The 20443-nt window shown below is 30.9% G+C and overlaps 1 protein-coding gene across 1 annotated transcript; it reads left to right on the top strand.

The window, feature by feature from the left end:
- Window positions 1–93: 93 nt before the first annotated feature.
- LOC132726329 (uncharacterized) lies at window positions 94–11346 on the top strand. The gene is made up of 8 exons (XM_060711644.1): window positions 94–795; window positions 2805–2867; window positions 3400–3479; window positions 3794–3865; window positions 4584–4683; window positions 5418–5518; window positions 10146–10229; window positions 11341–11346. Exons 1-8 carry the CDS (start codon window positions 783–785, stop codon window positions 11344–11346), a joined length of 519 nt encoding a protein of 172 aa, XP_060567627.1. The 5' UTR covers window positions 94–782.
- The last annotated feature ends 9097 nt before the right edge of the window (window positions 11347–20443 follow it).

The following is a 20443-nucleotide window of genomic DNA, read 5'->3' as shown; positions in this document are numbered from 1 at the left end:
CTGACCGAGTTACAAAGGCCCTGACTCTGCAGATGAGTTTTGCTTAAGCCGGTGATAAGGGGCATGGACAACATTTTCTATTTTGACGTTTTAGGCATACTTCAGGTATTTCATTTCCTTTATTTTGAAACGCTTACATAGTTCAGCTATGGGACCGGAGCCAGTCAGGTAATTTTAATCCTAATGTTTTAACATTTGGATATCATGCAAGCTTGATGTCGTTGGTTCTTTTTAGGACCCGCTTTACAATAAAACAATGCACAAAAAAGAAGGATGCTTGGTGTTTTCCTACAAATGTAAAACTGGCAAGTCCCAATATAAGTTTTACGTACAGCTTGCTTTAATCGTATCTGTAACAGATAAGGTAATTACAAATACAACATTTCGGAAGAAAAATAATCACAAAAATGTCCGGATTTCGACTAATATTCTTAAATCACATGAATGAAATTCAGTGAACACTTTAGTGATTCACAGCACACATTACATGTTTAACATTATTGTATATATTAACACAATGAAAACTCTTGTGTATACTGAGCAAGGGAACGAAAGGTGTAATTAATTGATATATAAAAATATGTTATATACATGAACTAACTCTGAAACAGATGTTGACCGATACATGATGACCTATTTACGCTAACATATATAAATGAATGTCAAGATACTAGGTCAGTCTGAATTTCAAAACAACAAAAATAATATGAATTACAATTGGGCGGTCTTATCGTGTGTTAGGTAACGCAACGGTTAAATATGGAACAATATCTTTGACACCAATGATCAAACTAGGTGAGTATTTTTTTAATTTTTTTTTTACTTTTTGTTGTTGTTGTTTAATGATCATAGATACTTTATACAGGGATAAAAACAAGTTCAAGTTATACCTCGTTGTAAAACAATTCTATTATTTGTAAAGTATTTCGTTTTTTATTGTTTTTTTTTATTTGTTTTATTTTCTATGATCTGTGATGAACTGTTGTATATATAAATCAATAACATTCAAAATAATATTAAAAATAGTCACTTTAGGCTTAAAAGTAGTATGGGTAATTTATTGTTTATGGAGCATACTCTCGATCTTACAGGCGTGATATATTCATTAGTGACATTATGCACATACAGTTGCAGATAAGAAGTAAACAGATGGAAGTAAAAATATGTTTATATTTTGCCATTTTTGTTGTTAAATTTCATCATTCACTTTGCAAGAATAATAAGTAACACACGTGGCCAAACAAAATTTCTATAAATATCCTTCGGAATATACTAGTACCTGTTAAATTATAAAAAATCATATATTTTAGGCAGTTTTATATCTCATCTAAACCTTTTTACCGATATCATCTGTTGGCTAATTAATAAGATAGTCAATCCAGAAATATTTCGTTCTTACTTCAGTTCAACTTTAATGGGAAAATGGGCGTAATGCCAATTTAAACCGGTGATTCAAATTTTGTGCGTCAAAGTATCAATATAATAAGCTAATAACTATCATATTATACTATAATCACTATTTTATTTCAATCATGTACATAGAGGATATTTAAGTTTTTAATACAGGATTTATTGTCATAGAATGGTATGAAAAAAAAATTGAAAATGGCAGTAGCCATGAGTAAAACATGATAATTTTCATACCAAAAGATGAAAATAAATCCTGTATTAATAGAAAAAAAAAACTGTAATAAACATTTCTTTCTTTTTTGACATTTCAATTTAAAGACTGTCCCTTAAAATGTGTGTATTGGCTGAATTTAGAACACAGAAGTGAAAATGCGGAAAACGTTTCACTGTAGTGAAAAAGTACATTTTTACAGTGAAAATATGCGTTTTATTTCATCATTACATCTCAATATTTCATTTATATGTGTATTAAAAAAAAACAAATGCATGTTAGGATTGTGCAGCATTTTGAAATCTTAAAATCTTCTCCTTAACCCTTTCCCTCATGAGCATATTTTGAAAAAATGGCCGTTTTCATTGAAAAGCCTACTGTTACAAGTTCAACCTTCTATGAAACTATGAAAAATCAAACTTGGCACAAATGTTGACTGGACCATTGCCTTTGTTACGACATGCTCAGTTTTAAATTTCCTGTTACCATGGCAACGAGGGGACATCTCAAAATTGCCAAAAATCACTATTTTGTCAGTTTAAAGTGCCCCAGCGCATTTATGTAAGAAATTCAAATGTTATGTTTTAGCATTTAAAACCTCAGTGGAGTCACATAATGCTTCAAAAATGAATATTTTTGAAATTCTTAAGGAAGTGCAAACATTTGTTTTATAACGTTTAATTGGTGATTTTGCATGCCTATTACATGAAGAAAGTATCGCTGAATGTGAAACTATCAGTCTTGGAAATAGCAAAATGTAAACAAAGTAGTATTTTGACTTTCATGCAAAATACTAGATCACAATAACTTCACATATTGCCAAATATAATAAGAGCAAAAGATGTCTCAGGTATTTGGCCAATGAGTAACTTTTTGGAAACTATAACAGGCCACCGAAAATAAAAAGGTTTTGAAAAATGAGAATTAAAGCATTTCTGGGGCATAATACGCATTTAATGAAAACAATTTATCAACACATGATATTAATTTCAAATGAATAATAATCATATTGTGTCTATAGTACTTGTATTGTTTTTAACCAGACCAATATATACCAACCTTCCAGTCTGAGCAGGCTCTATTCAACTTTATCTCAATTTTATCATTTTGATAAAGTACTGGAAATGAACTGAACTTGGGATAAGGCTATTCTATAAAGTACAAACTGATTTCAATATTTCAGAATCTGACAAAACAATGCTCCTTTGTGTAATTATAACTGCGCTTAGTGTTTACGGAACAGATGGTAAGAGTTTGATTACATAATTTATTTACCGCTGTTAGTTTGCATCCCGCCTAATACTTCGATCTCTTTAATGTGATGATGCTATTTAGCTAACCAAAGGTGTGTCGGTTGTTCCAACAAGGTACCCATTGTACTTGAAATAATGCACGGAAAGGACACATGAGATCCTGCTCTACCAGTAATGCTAGAAAGTCGCCAAGACCGTTAATGTTGGCATTGAAACACTTATTTACCTCAGGATCTATAAAGTTATATATTAAGAATATACCTTTATTTGCATAACAGACAACCGATTGTTTAAATTACAAACTTCAATATGTATATACAGGAATAGATAAGAGTGCTTAAACAATAAAGAAACATTTTAATTTCACGGCCCAATTATAGTTCGCTGTTTCAACGTTTTTTTATACATATATCTTATATTATTTCTCATTGTTTTGTTGGCTGTTGTTTACTTATTCACTTTTTATCATTAATCAGTATCATTGTCATTGAACTGTTACAATTGCAATAATGTTTTATCTTGGAGCTTTGAACGTATGCTTACACTGTTCTAACATTACTGCACCAACCAATTGCTCTCAGGTGACAAAATGTGGCCCTCTTCAGGTAGGTGTATGTCCTGTTTAATGTATTAGTTAAGCACAATTACCTTAGAATATATAAAATATACTGTTTCCACTTGCAATTATGTGTAATGAATGTAAAACCATATTGTGAATGGTTTTATAATTTATTTATTTTGCCTCCCTATAGGTGTGACAGAATGTGACCATTTTTAATTTGTGCTTTTTTTAGTTGTTTTGTTATAACGTTTCTTTTGTTTATATGTATTCATTCAGCGAAATATTAAGATATGATTTTATTCATTTTTTTTATTTATTTATTTACATTTTATTATTATAACTTTTTTTGCGTTTTAGAGCTGTTTCACTGAAATGTTTTTAACTTCGAACGGAGAAAAAAGATACAATTTAGGGTGTCGGGACACAGAGGTAGGTTTGACAACAATAATTACAAGTCTAAGAGACAAAGTATTTGTATGTATTGTTTACAAATACTAATTCTAGTCCGGACAAACAATAAGCGAAAGTTAACGATTTCCGAAGGTGGACAGTGAACTCGGATGATGTTTAAAAAATGTAAGACACTTACTCCGGAATCAAGAATATATATATTTTTTACAGTTAATCAGGGGTACAAACAAATTTCACAGTTACATCTTCGAAAATAAGCGCAACAGGTTGACTAATCTATTATGACCGATAGTGCCCCGGTTAAAGTTTGTTTGTACCGAGGGATTAGCATGGAAAAACCCCACATTTGCCGAGTTCTGGATAACATCTACATGTATGTATATTTGGGCACACGGCTACATGTACTGTTGGAATGATGGAGGTGCTAAATTATTTCCCTTGATAAAGCATCTTGATACTGAAACATTTTAACATAACTTACACAAAGGTTAATTGTGAAGTATGAGAGCAAAGATCTACAAGAGGAGACAATATTCACAGTAACAACAGTCCCCACAATATCCTATAGCAACAGCACCGAAATGGACAATAAACCGAATTAATAATTTATCAAATATACTTTTCAAAGCAAAATCAAAATGATAAAAATCACTTTAAAGATATATAGAAATCATATTGGTTCGGTGTTGTGTGATAATATTAAGATATTATGGAAATGTATATTTTGTATTGGCAGCAATGCGATGCGCCCGAAGAAGTTTCGCAAGATACTAATACCGCTTCCATGTGTACTGAATGCTGTACTGGTGATTTATGTGCTGGTTGCCAATTTAAAGGTGATGATATAATTTAGATATAATTATCTTAATAAATATTAAATCACAATTTACATGTAAAATATTGAGAAGAAAATTACCAAATGTTCCATGACAAGATGTTCTGTAAATTATGAAAATATCTATATTGGATTGCGAATGGTCATTTTATACACGACAATTAATCATGTATCGTCTTTGTTACGGAGTCATTCCTTCATTTGAGGAAAAATAGAAATTACCTAGGTTATACTAAAGGTCAAGACTTTCAAATCAATATTCGTGTTCTTTAAATATTATATAGATGTTTTTACTGTACAATACAACCTATCATGAAAATAAACACGTTAACTTATGCCACTGTTTAAGAAAAAACGTGAACTCGGACGCGAGACACTCTAACGACTGAGCTGTCTGGCCGCAAACAAATTTTCTTCTCACCTACTTTACTGTTCTATTTTCAGGCATATGTGTCCTCGAATTTCTTATGGATACGAATAGAGTCCCATGATGCAGACCAAGTGTCAATGTATGAGACACATATATATCGAACCTTTCACCCCGCGAATACCGTTTTGCAGAACTACCTTCTGTTATCTTCCCAGCTACTTAGATTTATTTGCCCGATATGAGTTAGGTGAATAGGATTTATAGTTTTTGGAATAACAAACGATGATAATGATTAATGATTCAACAACTTTGTATTTTTTCCTCCATCTTAATTAAAACTGTATATTGAATACTGTATATTGAAGGCTACCCTTCACCACGAGGTCCAATATGTTATGATTGCGGCAGCCGACCTAACAACAGCGAAATTCAATGTAGCACGGTAAAAGTGTGCGCAGAAGATGAGGTATTTTTTTTTGAGGCCCTTAAAGGGTAACCCCGTTTATTGTGAACATAGATAAATACATACATACAAACATACATACATACATACATACATACATACATACAAACATACATACATACAAAGACACACACACACACACACACACATATATATATAAACAAACAAACGAACACACAAGGTACATTTTAAAAAAAATAGAAGCCTTGTTTAATGAAAAATTACTTAATTTCAATAAAAATAGTTTTTGTAACCTGTAGCTAATAAATAAAAAAATTTTTCCTAGTCTTTATTGTTTTAAAAATTTAAAAATCATCAAAAATAAATAATAAAATTTGTTTTATCACATACAAATTTTGATATGAAAAATAAAAATAAAAATTTAAAAATGCCCCACTTTTTGTCAAAAATTTCCCTTGTTATTTAAATTTTTTTGTTTTCCTCTGTTTTGGGTATTGGTACTTAATATAATGCTTAGCAGCCTCTAAAGACGGTCTTTTAAAAATTCATTTTACAATAATATATATACGTCTTTACAAATAAAAGCAAAAGATTGGTTTCATAATCAACATTTTGTATGCCTAAAAGAAATTCTATTTTTGTCAAAATGCAAATGAGTACTTTCAAAAAAAAACATTAATCATATCGAAAACAACTTCAAGGTCCAAAAAAGGTGTTCCAAGCTTTCAGAAAATTTGTTGCAAAAACTGCAGTTTGGATTATCTTTGTATTGTATCTTATACAAAAGTTAGTTTGTGCCAAGTATTTTGTGTACATTTCTGTATTGAAACCATTGTAAATTCGTGTTTTTTAGTGGTGTCAAAAATAAGTGAAAAAAATTTATTCCATTCTTTATCTTCAAATTTAGTATTAAGTTTTTGTTCCCATTTAAGTTTACAAACAGCTGTACGGTTATTTAATTTTAATATATTATGCATAGGTTGTGCACCCTTTTCATTTTTTAAAATCTGAGAGAGTATTGGTGGAATATAAGGTCTTGAAACATATTTTAAACTACTAATAGAATAACCCACACTTTTAAGATATTTAACTACTGCGTTACATATGCCTTGAAAATGCAAAAAATTAGCACTCAAATTATAAATTTTATTAAATTCATGGATCTCATATACATCCCCATTCATGTTAAACAAGTCACCTATACACTGGACACCAGCATTAAACCCTGACTTTAAAAATATACTTTTTTTACCAATCAATATATTTGGGTTATAAAGTAATGGATATTCCAACACTTTATCGGAACATGGGATATTTTTTTCACATAATTGAACAAAAGCATTTAAAGTCTTTCCAAAATAAGTTTTTACAGGAGTTCGCTATGGTGTCTGGGTAATGTGAGCCACAATTTAATAATTTATTTATATCTATTAGTTTAGAAACAATATCTAGCCATTTTCCGTTGCTCGTAATGATTCGTCTTATCCAAGTAGTTTTTAATGCAGGTATAAATGCATTTAAATATATCATGTCAAGACCTTCATCTTTTTTCTTTTTTATCAAAACGTCTTTTTTAACTTTGCATGGACCTTGCCATATAAAATCAAAGAATAAAGTTTCTATTTGTTGAATATAAGATTTTGGGGGATTAGGCAAAGAAACAAACAAGTGATTAAAGAGTGACAGTACAAGAGTTTTAATGACAACTATTCTTCCAATCGGTGTAATTAATCTTCTCTTCCACATTTTTTAAATATTTTCTGCTTTTGCAATTTTAGATTTGTAGTTTAACTCTAGCATTTTTGACAAATCTACATGAAACTTAAAGCCAAGCATGTCAACATTTTGCTGATTCCAAGATAATTTCCATTTTGTTTTTATACTGTTTGCACTAAATTTTTCTTTTCAAATCCAGACGACTTTTGTTTTGTCAAAATTAACTTTCAAACCAGAAAAAAAAGTAAAAGGGGGAAAATTGTGTCAAAGGGTTTTCTTTTAAAGAAGGGGTCGCCACTAAAATAATTGAAGTATCACTGCGAAGAGAAAAGCTTTTTTTCCCCATATTCTTTTAATTCCCAATTTTAATTTATTGTTTTTTGCCCTAATTTTCGGGGCGAAAGTTTTTCGGCAATAAAATAAAAAATAACAATTTAAACGGATCCTTCCGGCACAAAGCTGAATCTAAAAAATTTGTTTAAAAATCCATTTTAAAAATATTGTAAAATCCAATCTTTATAGAAAATGCTAAACCATCTTTTGATGTCTTCTCCAAAATTAAAAAGTGTCAACGTTTTATCTACAAAACCCCAAGACAAAGAATCAAAAGCCTTTTCGAAATCAAGAGGTAAAAAGAGGTAAAATTAATTATTTATCATCGTCAAGTTTCTTTCACACTGTTATTATGCAAGCTTTATTCGGGGAATATGTTGACTTTAAGAATGCATGTTTTGAAAGTACTATTTCACGATGAATACATTTTTTTTGTTAAGGCAATGTTTATCAAAGTCCAACAGGTTATAAACAGTAAATACGAGGAATGTTCGAAATGTATTGCTTATTTCTATCTGAAGACTTCAAATTTCTAGTCAGCTCAAAAGTGTTCATTTCATGCCCTCAAAGTACTCCCCGTGGGTAGAAATGCAAAGTTTCAGCCGATGTATCCACTTCTTGATGGCGTCACGGTACACTGATTTGGGCACAGTAATAAGGTACTGATGAATGGCAGACTTAAGTGCCTGTCGGGACTTGTATTTTCGCCAAGCAAGGAAGGATTTCAATTTCGGAAACAAAAAGATATCACATGGGGCAAGGTCTGGAAAATACAGGGGAGAGGCAAAACAGTTACTTTTTCTTTTTTTTTCAAAAACGCCGAAACTATTGCGGAGGTATGAGCGGGTCATTGTCATGTAGATATGCTTAAAACCAGTGACAGGGCGTCGTTTCTTATAATACCTTTTCAGTGTCTTAAGTTCTACGTCTTTGTAGTTCTTCCCAGTGATACTTTTGCCCTTTTTCACCAGCACTTTTATTGCTCCTCCTTCACCAGAGAAGAAAATTGCATACAAAACCTTCTTTGCACTCAAAGACCGTTTGGCAATTATTTGGCGTTTATTGTGTTTAGTGGCCCATATTTTGTTGCTAACTTTTCTGACGGTCTCAAAATAATGGATCCAAGCTTCATCACCTGTGACAACATTGGCAAACTATTTTTTTGCAATGTTTTGGAAACATTTGAAGCAGCTTTTTGGCCACCTTAACCCGTTGCCTCTTTTGTTCATCTGTCAACAGATGTGGCACCCATCTAGCAGAAATCTTTCTGACTTTCAAATGCTTCTTCAAAATAAAATGAACCTTTGATAGTGATATGCCTACCTTTCGTGCAATATCACGAACTGTAAATCTGGCATCTCCTTCAATGATATCCTTTATTTTGGAAACGATTTTGAGATGCAGATTTTGACCTACCTGATTTTGGTGCATATTTGATGCACTCTACACCAGACTCAATTTTTTTTTCATCGCCTAACTGTGTCATAAGACACACAAGAAGGCCCATAAGCAGTACAAAGTTCAGTCATCAACTGCTTCAAAGAGCAACCCAGTTTTGAGCGAGCTTTGATGTAATCCCGTATTCATCTTTTTTGTCGACGCTTATACCAACCATTTTTAGCTCGACTATTCGATAAGAATAAATAGAGCTTTTGAAATCCCCCGGGGGCGTGGGCGTGGTTCGGGCGTCTGCGTGGGGCCCCGGCGTCGGCGTAACTACTTTTTAAAATTTTTTGGGAAATGAAAAATTTTTTTCAAATTTCCTTGGGACATTTGGGTTTGAAACTCAACATTTGTTCACCAACAGAGCCCCAACCCTGTAGACAGGAGGAGGAAACTCTAAAAAACAGCTTTTTTAAACCAAAATTTACCCCCTTTTTGGGACTTAAAATTTTACGTTAAATTTTTTTAATTTTTCAAATTTTTTAAAAGCCCATTGATAAAATGGTTTAAAATTTTTTTAACTTTTTCCCCACTTTACTTTACCCAACCTGTGACAGGAGGGGGGGAATTGTATAAGTTTTTTGACAGAATTATCCCCCTTTTTGGGCTTAAAATTTTTACCTTAAATTTTTCCTGAAATCCTAAATATTTTAAAAGTCCAAAACCCATATGGCTTTGAAATTTGGGCACATTTTTCCCCCCATCCCCCCAAAACCTTTTAAAATGGGAGGTAAGAAACAAGCATTTTTTTTTACTACCCAAAGCCTAAAAAAAGGGTCGAGCTTTGGGCGCCCAACCAAAGGGTCTTGTTACTACAGGGTCTTGATGCGTGATTTATGTCTTACACTTGTTTTAACATGAAAAATTTTTTTACCCCTTGTTTTAATTAAAGTAATTCAATTAATATGGGTTTTTTTGTGTCCCGTGGATCACGAGATGGGGACAAAAAAGAATTTTTTTCGAACCCCCCTCTTATTTTTTTAAACAGTGAACTGAACTACAATTGGGGAAAAGGGAAATTTCGGCAGGGGTGACATTCCCAGCAGAAAAATCGTGTTCAAATTTGCCAAGGGTCTTTGACAGTATTAAGGGGGGAAAAATAAACAGATATGTGCGGGTTAAATTTATTGTTTTCTTTTAACTGTGCACATATAATTTTTTTTATATTTTTGTCCAGGCGTGCATGCTTCAAAAACCATTAAAACGACTTAAAGATGGACATTTTGAATATCAACTCTTGCAAAAATGTAAGCGAGCACATGTAAGTTTTATTTTAATTGTAAACTCAAATTGATACGATTAGAAATGTCAAGTTATCAAAATTCTAGCAAAACGTTCATGATTATACTTTAGTTTTAAAACGCACAATGATTTATTTGCTTAAAATGTTTCTCTTTTTCTTTTGCAAATATTCTAAGGTACACAAAGTTCAAACAAATCCTATATACAGTTTTCATATTTAGTTTATTATATGCTAACCTTAGAAAACCCTGTAAATTGAAATGCATTATTGTATCGCCCCATTACACTGTCATATCACTGGGAAATGGGGATTGCAAAATAAACGTCAATTTTGGTATTGAATACGCCGAGGTAACCTGATCAACACAACATTAAAAATGTTGAATCATTTTTTTATCTACATCCTTAGTAAAATTATATTAATATTTAATGGGTTAAAAATTTAAAACAATATGTCCTATAATTTAATGAGTTATTAACTTAAAATACAATTTAAAGTGCAAAAAAATAACCCTAGGCCCATCATTCCAAGTATGATGGAAGTAATACTAGTACTATAAGTTTGACAAATTTCTTTTCTTTTCAATAAAACCATCAGTTTCCGTTTTTGTCTGCTGATTACTATACGAATTCATCCCAGTCCGCAACATTTGCTAATTTTTGGCACAGTTCCCTGCGTTATCAACTATTTTCACACATTCCCTGTGTTACAAAGATAAAACTGCAATAGTATAATTTGAGGAGAAGAAGTATAGTAAACTGCAATATTTTTATGTTTAAAAAATGTACGATGTTTTGATATTAAGGGAAAAGTAAATAAAGAATGAATATAAGCAAACAAAATTACCAAAGCTATAAAGGAATATCAATAAATAATTTCAGAACACAATGGTCGATTTTGTCAAAAAGAATTTTCTGCTTACTGGCACCTAATTTAAAACTAAATATCTTTTTTTCAAACGTAGAAAAAATTTAAATTTGTTTTTGTGAATATTTCAGTAAACGTTAAAGGTACTTTGTTGTGCAAATATCATATGACAGAATTATAGATTAAGACTTACTATTGATAAAAAATTCAAATAGATCAATTCTTCAAAATGAGTTTTAGATTTTCCATGTATTCATTGCAGGATTGATTATCATCATTCAAAAAAACTATTATATTTAAATTTTTCAGGTTTGTTATTACATCGTGCTTGAGCGTCAAAAATTGAAAATTGGAAGTGTTATCCCAAATCATTTGGTAAACGACAAGTGCGAGCTATGTTTCCGAAAAGTATGTACCTTATCTGTAATTCTTCACTAATCATGCAAGTAAATACAAAAATTTTGTCTTGTTCATAAAATAACGTTGATTGGCTGATTGTTATTGCAGTATAATGAGTTTCTTAAGAGTTAACTCGAACTTAAACAATTGAGTGCTAATGAACCTTCGCAATTCTGCACAATGTACAGTAGTTGTGCTGCTCGAGTTACATACGTTGTCATTTATTCACTGTGCCAAAAAAAAAACAAATTCAAAAATATATTCTACGGGTACATGTATTTACATGAATACACAATGACGTGAATAATGTTGTTATTTCATACAAAATATTGTTTGTACAAAAGCATCAAATATGGAAAATAACAAGTAAATGTACTTAGTCGTATCGGCAATGTCCACCGTATCCCCTAATGACGTCATCAAAGGGCGAAAAAGGGCCTATACTGTGTATAAAACCATCCACTTCAAGTGAACGCAAAGAAATGGTACAAGTTTGGCTTGTGTAAGTCTTCAATGAATTATAACTGTAATCTTTAGTAAAAGATGTTTGCTGTCGCAAAATCTCTTACACGTTGAATAGTAAAAGAAATCTGGAAACAAAGTGATCCCTCGGAAACATTTATCACAACAAAATTAGATGAAAAGTGCAGACTCTGTTTGATTGGATCTGTGTAACATGAGAGATAATGAATAAGTGCAACATCCCTTGCACCGGCTTGAGCGGTACTCAAGACATGCATTAAATGATATTATGATTCCGTGTCTATACTGTGTTTAAGGTCTCAACCCGGTACGGAATTAGACCCAACCCGTTGTAGTCTAGAAAGTAGTTCTTTAAAATTTTGAAGTGGCCCAATTTAAGTCATCTCTAGTTAGATTGGTCATAATTAAAGTGTATTTATTGCATGTGGTGTAGTTTTTGTGTGTTATATGATGTGTTAAATAGCTGTTTTTGTGTATTCTCCAGGAACTCATTTGTTGGCGGAAGGATTAAAGATGTACCACCCACCAGCAGTCAGGAGTTTTTCAAAGTGGTGAATTTAAACTGTGTTACAACAGAGTGAAGATTTCTGAAAAAAGTAGATGGCTAACCTATTATATTTTGGGCCTCATTTGACTTAAATAGTGTTGATGTTTTAAAGTTGAAGACAGTATATAATTCATCAAGAACAGTGGAATCCAGAATTAAGCCTCAAATGTGACTGATTTACTATAGAACAAAGAACACGAAAATTCACCAGGCCGTCACCAAGAGGAGAAATTTGAAAAATGGGAACTGGTTGATGGATATGGATGAAACTTTGCATCAGTGTTGTGTTTATGCATAGAAAATCAGGAAAATAAAGGATAACTGACAGGTTTGAAAATTTTAAATTTTATTTCAAATTTTTAATTTTGACATTTTAAATTGGGACAGATGTTGTTATTGTTATCTCCCCTTCCAATGTAGATGTCTGCTACTGTGTCAGTAGGTGCAGAAGAAGGGTACAGAGCTTTTGCATGAAGGATTAACCACATTTTATTGAATTAAAACTGTAAAAATACATTTAAAATTAAAAAATGAAATTTAAATTTTGTTTAAAGCAGTTAATAAATTGATAAATTTTATTTTTTAACCCTGTATTTAGCAATTTACTAGATCTTTAGCTTATTTTTTATAAGATTTATATGGAAAATGATAATTTTTAGAGAAATGCATCTTAAATTATGGATAAACCATGTATTGCAAGAAATTGGGGAGTGCATGTTTTCAGGCTGGTTACATTGGCAAAAAAAGTGATTGGCAAGCTCATTCGAGAGGTCTCTAAGGGGCCCAAAAAGCACCGGCCATGGGATTCGAACAAGCACCATAGTAGCCTATTGCTCATATGGACCACGCATTATATGCACTGATGTTTCAGCAAAGTATTGATGCTGTAGTAATCAGATTGTAAATATTCACTATTGTCTTGTATTTCAATGAAGCAGAACTGACAATTGAACAGGACAAATGTGATTTACGTGTTGGAAATATAGGCATTTTCAGTGTGGTGAAACTTGATGTTTTGCTGTGCTGCAGAATGTATTTGCTAATATATACACACAAAAGATTTTCTAGTCATTAAACAGTGAGTTTATGGATAATTGGCTCATTTAGAATAACACAGTTGATGTGATTGTTGTTGTTGTTGTAGCAGCTGCTACAACAGTTAAATTAGGTTAGGTTTATAATGTCTAAACTGTTATTTCCATGCAGGCATGCATTTTTAAGCACACAATATTTAAGCCTTCCTGTGTGAATTAGCAAATCAAGCCATTGATTAATTAAGAAATTATTTTCTTTATTTTTTGGATATCAGAATAACAGCATTGGAATCCAGAATTAAGCCTCAAATGTGACTGATTTACTATAGAACAAAGAACACGAAAATTCACCAGGCCGTCACCTTAAAGGATATGAGCCGCGTCATGACAAAACCAACGTAATGCGTTTGCGAACAGCATGGATCCTGATAAGACTGCGCGGAGGCGCAGGCTGATCTGGATCCATGCTGGTCGCAAACCCACTATGTTGGTTTTGTCATGACGCGGCTCATATTCATTTTTGACGATGCTAAGTAAATCTATTTTGTATCAATTGAAGGTCGTTCCTGTGTTATAAAATGTTGTGGAACCGACTTGTGTAATGACAGATGCAATCTTACGACCTCTTTCTCGTAACCTTCAGCTGGGGATTTGACAACAATCTAAAGGCAAGTAAATGTGGTTGTTTTGTTTCAGTATTTTTTTTACTTCTTAAATAGTATGAGATTGAATTGTGTGCCATAAAAAATAAATTCGAAACCGTTACTGTTGTACGAAATGCGAGTTATGTTGATACGGTAAACTATACTATATTTAAAGCAGCATGCCTCCAGATTCATGCTAATGTTAAAGAAAATGTTGAAAATGTATTTGAAAGTAAAATATTGTGACGTACGTGAACAAAGAAAGAAATTTACACATTGCAAACAGCACTTACAATCCACGTCAATTACCAAAAAGAGGTCAATATATATATATATATCGTAGATATATAAATACCTCTTACTGCGTTAGTCAGTAGAATTATAGTGACGATTGATACTGCAAAATCAGTCCTTAATCGCACGTAACATGTAAATGACTGATAAAATGATTAATTAGATATTGAATCTTTTACTTTTCTTAAGATCTTGATAAATTTTTCTTAAGATTGAATTTCTTGAAATATTTTGGCTCATCTGGAGGCGTGCAGTTTTAACGGGTACATTAAAATATAGAGATCTGACATAATAGCTATAAGAACTGATATACGGAATAACTATTTCGTATAACACTTGGTTATATTTAATGGTTGTAATTCATGTGTGTTATAAACTTGTCTAACACATAAGCGTTACATTTTTTTTTTCTGTTTTTTTTTTTTCGGAAAAGTTGATTCTAATATCCTAAGTATTAAAGATTGAAATGTCACTGAAACCGTCACATGTAGACGTGACAGAATTTTCACTTTAAATTCAGATGTTCGACTATGTACCGTTGATATGTGTGGATCTTCATATTGTCAGCATCATTTTAGATTTTATGTCATGTGTTGCTGAATTTTAACCAGTCTGTGTTTTCATGTGTCCGACTATATATTCCAATATATTGTTATGCATATACGTACCACATCGAAATTCAAACGTACCAAAATCAGTCCTAACCAGAATTTATGTCAAAATATGATACATAAAGCAAGTAGTTACACTTTTATCAATTCGACCAGCAACATGTGTATTTATATTTAGTATTGTTTGCTTTTTCTCATGGAAGTCATATACTTCTTTTATTTCAGTGCTGAGAAAAGTAAAAATGAATTATGCTTTTTGAATTGCATAGATATCTTCAAAAATGAAACTTAATAAATTTTCTGTAAACAATATTATCTGTTAGTTTTTCCTTTTATTTGGACATCCATAGCTGAGTGTTAAAGTACTTTGAAGCATGTACATTCAATGGCCGTAGGGGCAACGTCAGTTAAGAGCTTTTGATTCTTCCGCGATATCCTTGACTGTCTTCATACCTAAAAAGTCGTTGATTGTATTCAGCACCCACTCTGGAGTGAAATAGTGCACAAGAAAGCAGAGACTATGACACTTCATTTGTGAACCTCGAAGGTCAAAATATGACTTAGTTCGATCATTACTTTTGCTTGAATCATAGCTATCGTTCGACTACATGCTAATTAAACGTTAATTTTGCAGGAATTATTTGTTACCTCTAAATAATACCAAAAACATCGTTTGCAATTATATCAAAGTTATGTAATTTGTATATATACACTGTATATAACATTTCTAATGAATGTTTTCGTAGCAACAGTATTATTTAATTGCAAATAATATCGAAATTAAAAGTTACATTGAACTATTTCTGTCATACGTTGACGATTTCAGTTGAATCTCAGTAAACATACATTCAAGTGGTCGTAAGACTAGTGCGTGTCGTGAAATATGAAAAGACTTCCTTATGTTTATAAGAAAATAATCAAAACTAACAACAAATATTATAATAATGTATTTATTTTTACTAAACGCCTAACAAAGCAAAAAACATTCATTCCAAAAATATTCATATATAGCTGTTTTCATAGTGGTAATAACTGCATTTGATGTGTGTTCTCCAGTATGTGGTTTAATTCCAAACGTCTGTAAAAATCTTTAATAATACAATTTGACATCATTTTATTCTTTTTGTATAAAAACTATCAAATGATGAACATATAAAGGTCAACAGTATCTAGATGATCATTCAACACAAGAGACTCAAAATCAAAAGAGCGATCAGTGATTTGACATTTGTTAAGCAGTTGTTGACCAGTTTATATCCAATATGTCGCAGATTTTTAATTGCATGTTATTACTACTCTGTAGCAGAAGACACAAAAACTTTTCTTTCAACAAAGGTATCATTCAAATTGCATCACTGGTATAAAAGAAGTAGTCCTGACAAACTTTGAAAATAATTAAAAAACATTAAAGACCCATAACTCTAAGAAAATCATTGAACTTGGAAACGCCAACGATATGCACAACTAGACTTGGTACTGATCATTCCTGTAAAGTTTGGATGAAATTGCACTAGTAGGTTTCGAGAAGTAATCCGGCGGACAAGTTTTATGACAGACGGACAGACAGGCGACAAGAAGTGATAGATTCATTATATGTCGCCACTACTCTGTAGCAGACAATACAAAAAATAATGTTCAGGTTATACTAAATTAAGACATAAAAAGGTCATTAACGCCCGACTGTAAATTAACCATTATTGGATACTAACTCACATATTCTTGGATTGTAGCCTTAAGGTCGCAGAGAACTTTTTTTGTATATCAAAATGTCAATGAAGATGATAGAGTCTTTGAAATAAAATCCTCTTCCATTTTTTGTGGTTTGTTTTAACGTCACACCAACACAGTATATGGTTATATGGCGACTTTCCAGCTTTCCTTGTGTAAATTATTTCAAGTACAAGCGGGCACTCGAGTAAAACAACCCATGTTCCAGTACAAATTATTTGAAAAAAAAAATCAAACTTCATATAAACTATGTATAGAATGAATACTAGACAAAATACCATAAAAATATATATTACATCTTAACCAAAATATTATTCATTTAAGACTTTCATGCAGTAATGTTTGTGTAACTTATAAGCACTATTCAGGCAAAATTGTCAACTCATCCGATTTTTATCAAAACCTGAAACATTTTTTTATCTGAAAAATCACAGACACACATAAATATAATAAATGTAAAAATAAAAATTTCGAAGACTACAATAGCTTACCAAAGAAAAAGCTTTATAAATAAATGGACATAATACTAAAAAATGCTGTCGTGACAATCGATTTATAATTTATTTACCCATTTAAAGTTATAAGGCTCTCAAGTTTCAGGAAAGCACCAATCTGTTCCCATCAAACAGCCCTTTCTGTCATGTTTATTTCACCTGCCCCTCGCCACTACCTGCACATAATGCCAATTATTATGAATTAATTTACCGCTTATAACATAAATACAACACACCATCACTTCTCATCGGAAATGCCAAAACAATATTTACCATAATATGTTCTATCCCACACCTGTAACAATGTCACGGGTTTAAGACAGCAAATCTCATTAAAGTATGTATTTCAATAATGAATGTTTGAAGAAAAAAAAACATACAGCCGAGGAAATGACTAAGGTCCATGTATTTTTTTTCAGTACATATCACATAATATTAAACAAGTCAATAACTGTTTCTATATGTAATCGATAACAGCTTTTCAACTGTAGTCAACTGTCATTCATTAAATTCTAGCGGGGAACTGTTATGCAAAAATAGCTGAAATAGCTAATAAAAAATGGAGACTTTCAGAAAATCAATTTTTGTTATAATATACTCCGATAGGATTCTGTTATTCTTAGAAAATGGTTACAACTAAACCACTAATAGAAACGCATTTCAAATCTATTTATACAATATATAATAATAAATATCACTAAAAACTAATACTGGTACAATAATACCAGTACAAATAAAACACATCTTTACATACATGTATAATAAACATTTTTACAACATATCACAGTTTAAGAAATATCATTATCGTTAATTATTTTAAGTATTAATAGATTATCCAGAACTTGGCAAATGTGGATTTTTCCAAGCTAATTCCTCAGTACAAACAAATTTTTACTGTTATAGCTTAACAGAGCACTACTGTTCACAATGTATTAGTCAACCTGTTGCACTTATTTTCAATGCTGTAACTGTAAAAGTTTGTCTGTACCCCGGATTACCTGAGAAAGACCATATATTTATTCTATTGAACAAAAGTAACAGTCAATTTGGAAATGTACATTAATTTTAAATATTAAATAATGGAACATTTTCATTTAACTATTTCAATTTCTTATTTAACAAAAACAACATACTTTTCTTTGGAGTAAAAAAATAAGGTATCAAAAATTTCAATGTATAATGAGTAAATATCAATTATGTACATCATTCAACAAAACAACAACAAACAATCCCTGTTAAACTTCAATACTGCCATAAAAATGGCATGGTTGACTAAGTACTAATATAAAAAGACAAAAAAATGTAAAAATAAAACAATATTATCTAAATGGTAAAGGTAAAAAAATAAAAGAATAAAAAGCAACAGCATCTACTGCTTTCAAAGCACTACCTAAATGAGTAAATTAATTCAGAATAATTCGTTATAATATATTACTGACACCAAGAAAGAAATTTTTATAACTCTGATTCCTTAAAAAATGAGATATTATCAGCCTTCAAAATCTAATTTTCCAAAACTTTTTAAGAGGCATATATTTGCAAATTTTCTTCTTAATTTCATTTCACAGTAACAACAAAAAAACATAAAAATTGTGTGCCTCAATTTATATTTCTGTCAACAAATTTCTTTAAAAGTACAAAAGTATATATAACAAAAATTAAAAATAAAAGAATTGCAATCAACATTAAAATTCCCTTCAACATTTTTTACCAAAACACAACAAATATTGCTTGTCAAATTAAGGAATAAATCCCAGTTTCTTCTTTTCATTATAAGAAAAAAACATTGCAAATCAGTAAAAAATATACTATTGAGAGTATATTTTTAAAACATTGAACAAATATTTGGCAAACTATCATTATGCATGTTATTCTCGTAAGTACTTTGAATTTAACTATTTTCAACTTCTTTATTTATATTGCATCTTTCAACTTCAACAGTGTTTGAAAGTAAAAAATTTACATGTTAAATAACAAAACTTAATATAAGACTAGTATTTTGAAATAAGTAATGTTCTGTTTATGTAATATATTATAATCTTCAACAAAAATTACATTTATATCCATTTAATACTGTTGAAGATTTCAAATAATTTATTTTTAAGCTATTGCAGACTGCACATGTGACTTCATATTTGTACCACAATTTACATACATATAAACAATGGAATCAAAATGTAATTCATTAACCAAAATTCTTCCTCTGAAACTAGTTTGATTTCAGTATTGTGGCATTGTAAGTTTCACCTTAATGTTTTCTATATAAATGATGGCTTTTTCAGAATTATTCCCACAGTATGGAATAACAATGTTTAACTAAAATTTTGCAAGTTAAAAATAAAAAGATTTTATCAAATTCTCAACTGTATATGAGTACAGCAATACTCAAGTTAAACCTAAAGTAATAAATATAACACATATATAAGAAGTGAGGCAAGCCAAATGATGTACTGTGCCAGTAGTAACAATAATCTAAATGTAAGTTCTTTAAAGAATACAAATTTATACAAATGCCACTTGCAGACTTTTTGTACATCTGAGAAATACTACACAAGTGTAATATATTTTCATTTTGTACAGCCATTGTTATACCTTTATTTAACATGAAATTCTAAATATTGTATAAAAAATTGCCAATTTCAAAGCTAATATTGCTTGAATTTTAGCCTGGGTTCCAGTCTGCCGATTTATTTATGTGCTTCTGTTCGGCAAATTAATAATCAAGTATGAAATAGCGTGTATTACTATGAATAAGCAAAAAATATCAACGCCTGAATCCCAGGCTACTTAAATTTATTATGAGTGAAAAAAATGAAAATACCTAAATACATCTAAAACTATCTAGCATAATAAATAAGTTTGATTTTTTGTAAATTTTAGAGAAAGCTCTATGAAACAGTTCAACTATCTTACTTGTCTTTGAAGGATTAAAACTTTTCTTTGCACATACCAGAGCATTAGCAGGTCCTTAATGAAACGCATGTTATAAATTCACTTTAGCTACGCAATTTACCACATCAGTTCTAAATTGATATATATGTATTAAGTATGCAGTCAATTTATATATACTTTATAAATGAACTTTATTTTGATCAATTAATTTACCACTCTTTTAATGTTTTAATTTGCTC

The sequence above is a fragment of the Ruditapes philippinarum genome, unplaced genomic scaffold (assembly GCF_026571515.1).
Source record: "Ruditapes philippinarum isolate M1 unplaced genomic scaffold, ASM2657151v2 ctg140_1_1_1_1, whole genome shotgun sequence".
NCBI classification, from domain to species: domain Eukaryota; kingdom Metazoa; phylum Mollusca; class Bivalvia; order Venerida; family Veneridae; genus Ruditapes; species Ruditapes philippinarum.
Note: the sequence above shows the minus strand (reverse complement) of the source record. Positions and strands in the feature narration are given on the sequence as shown.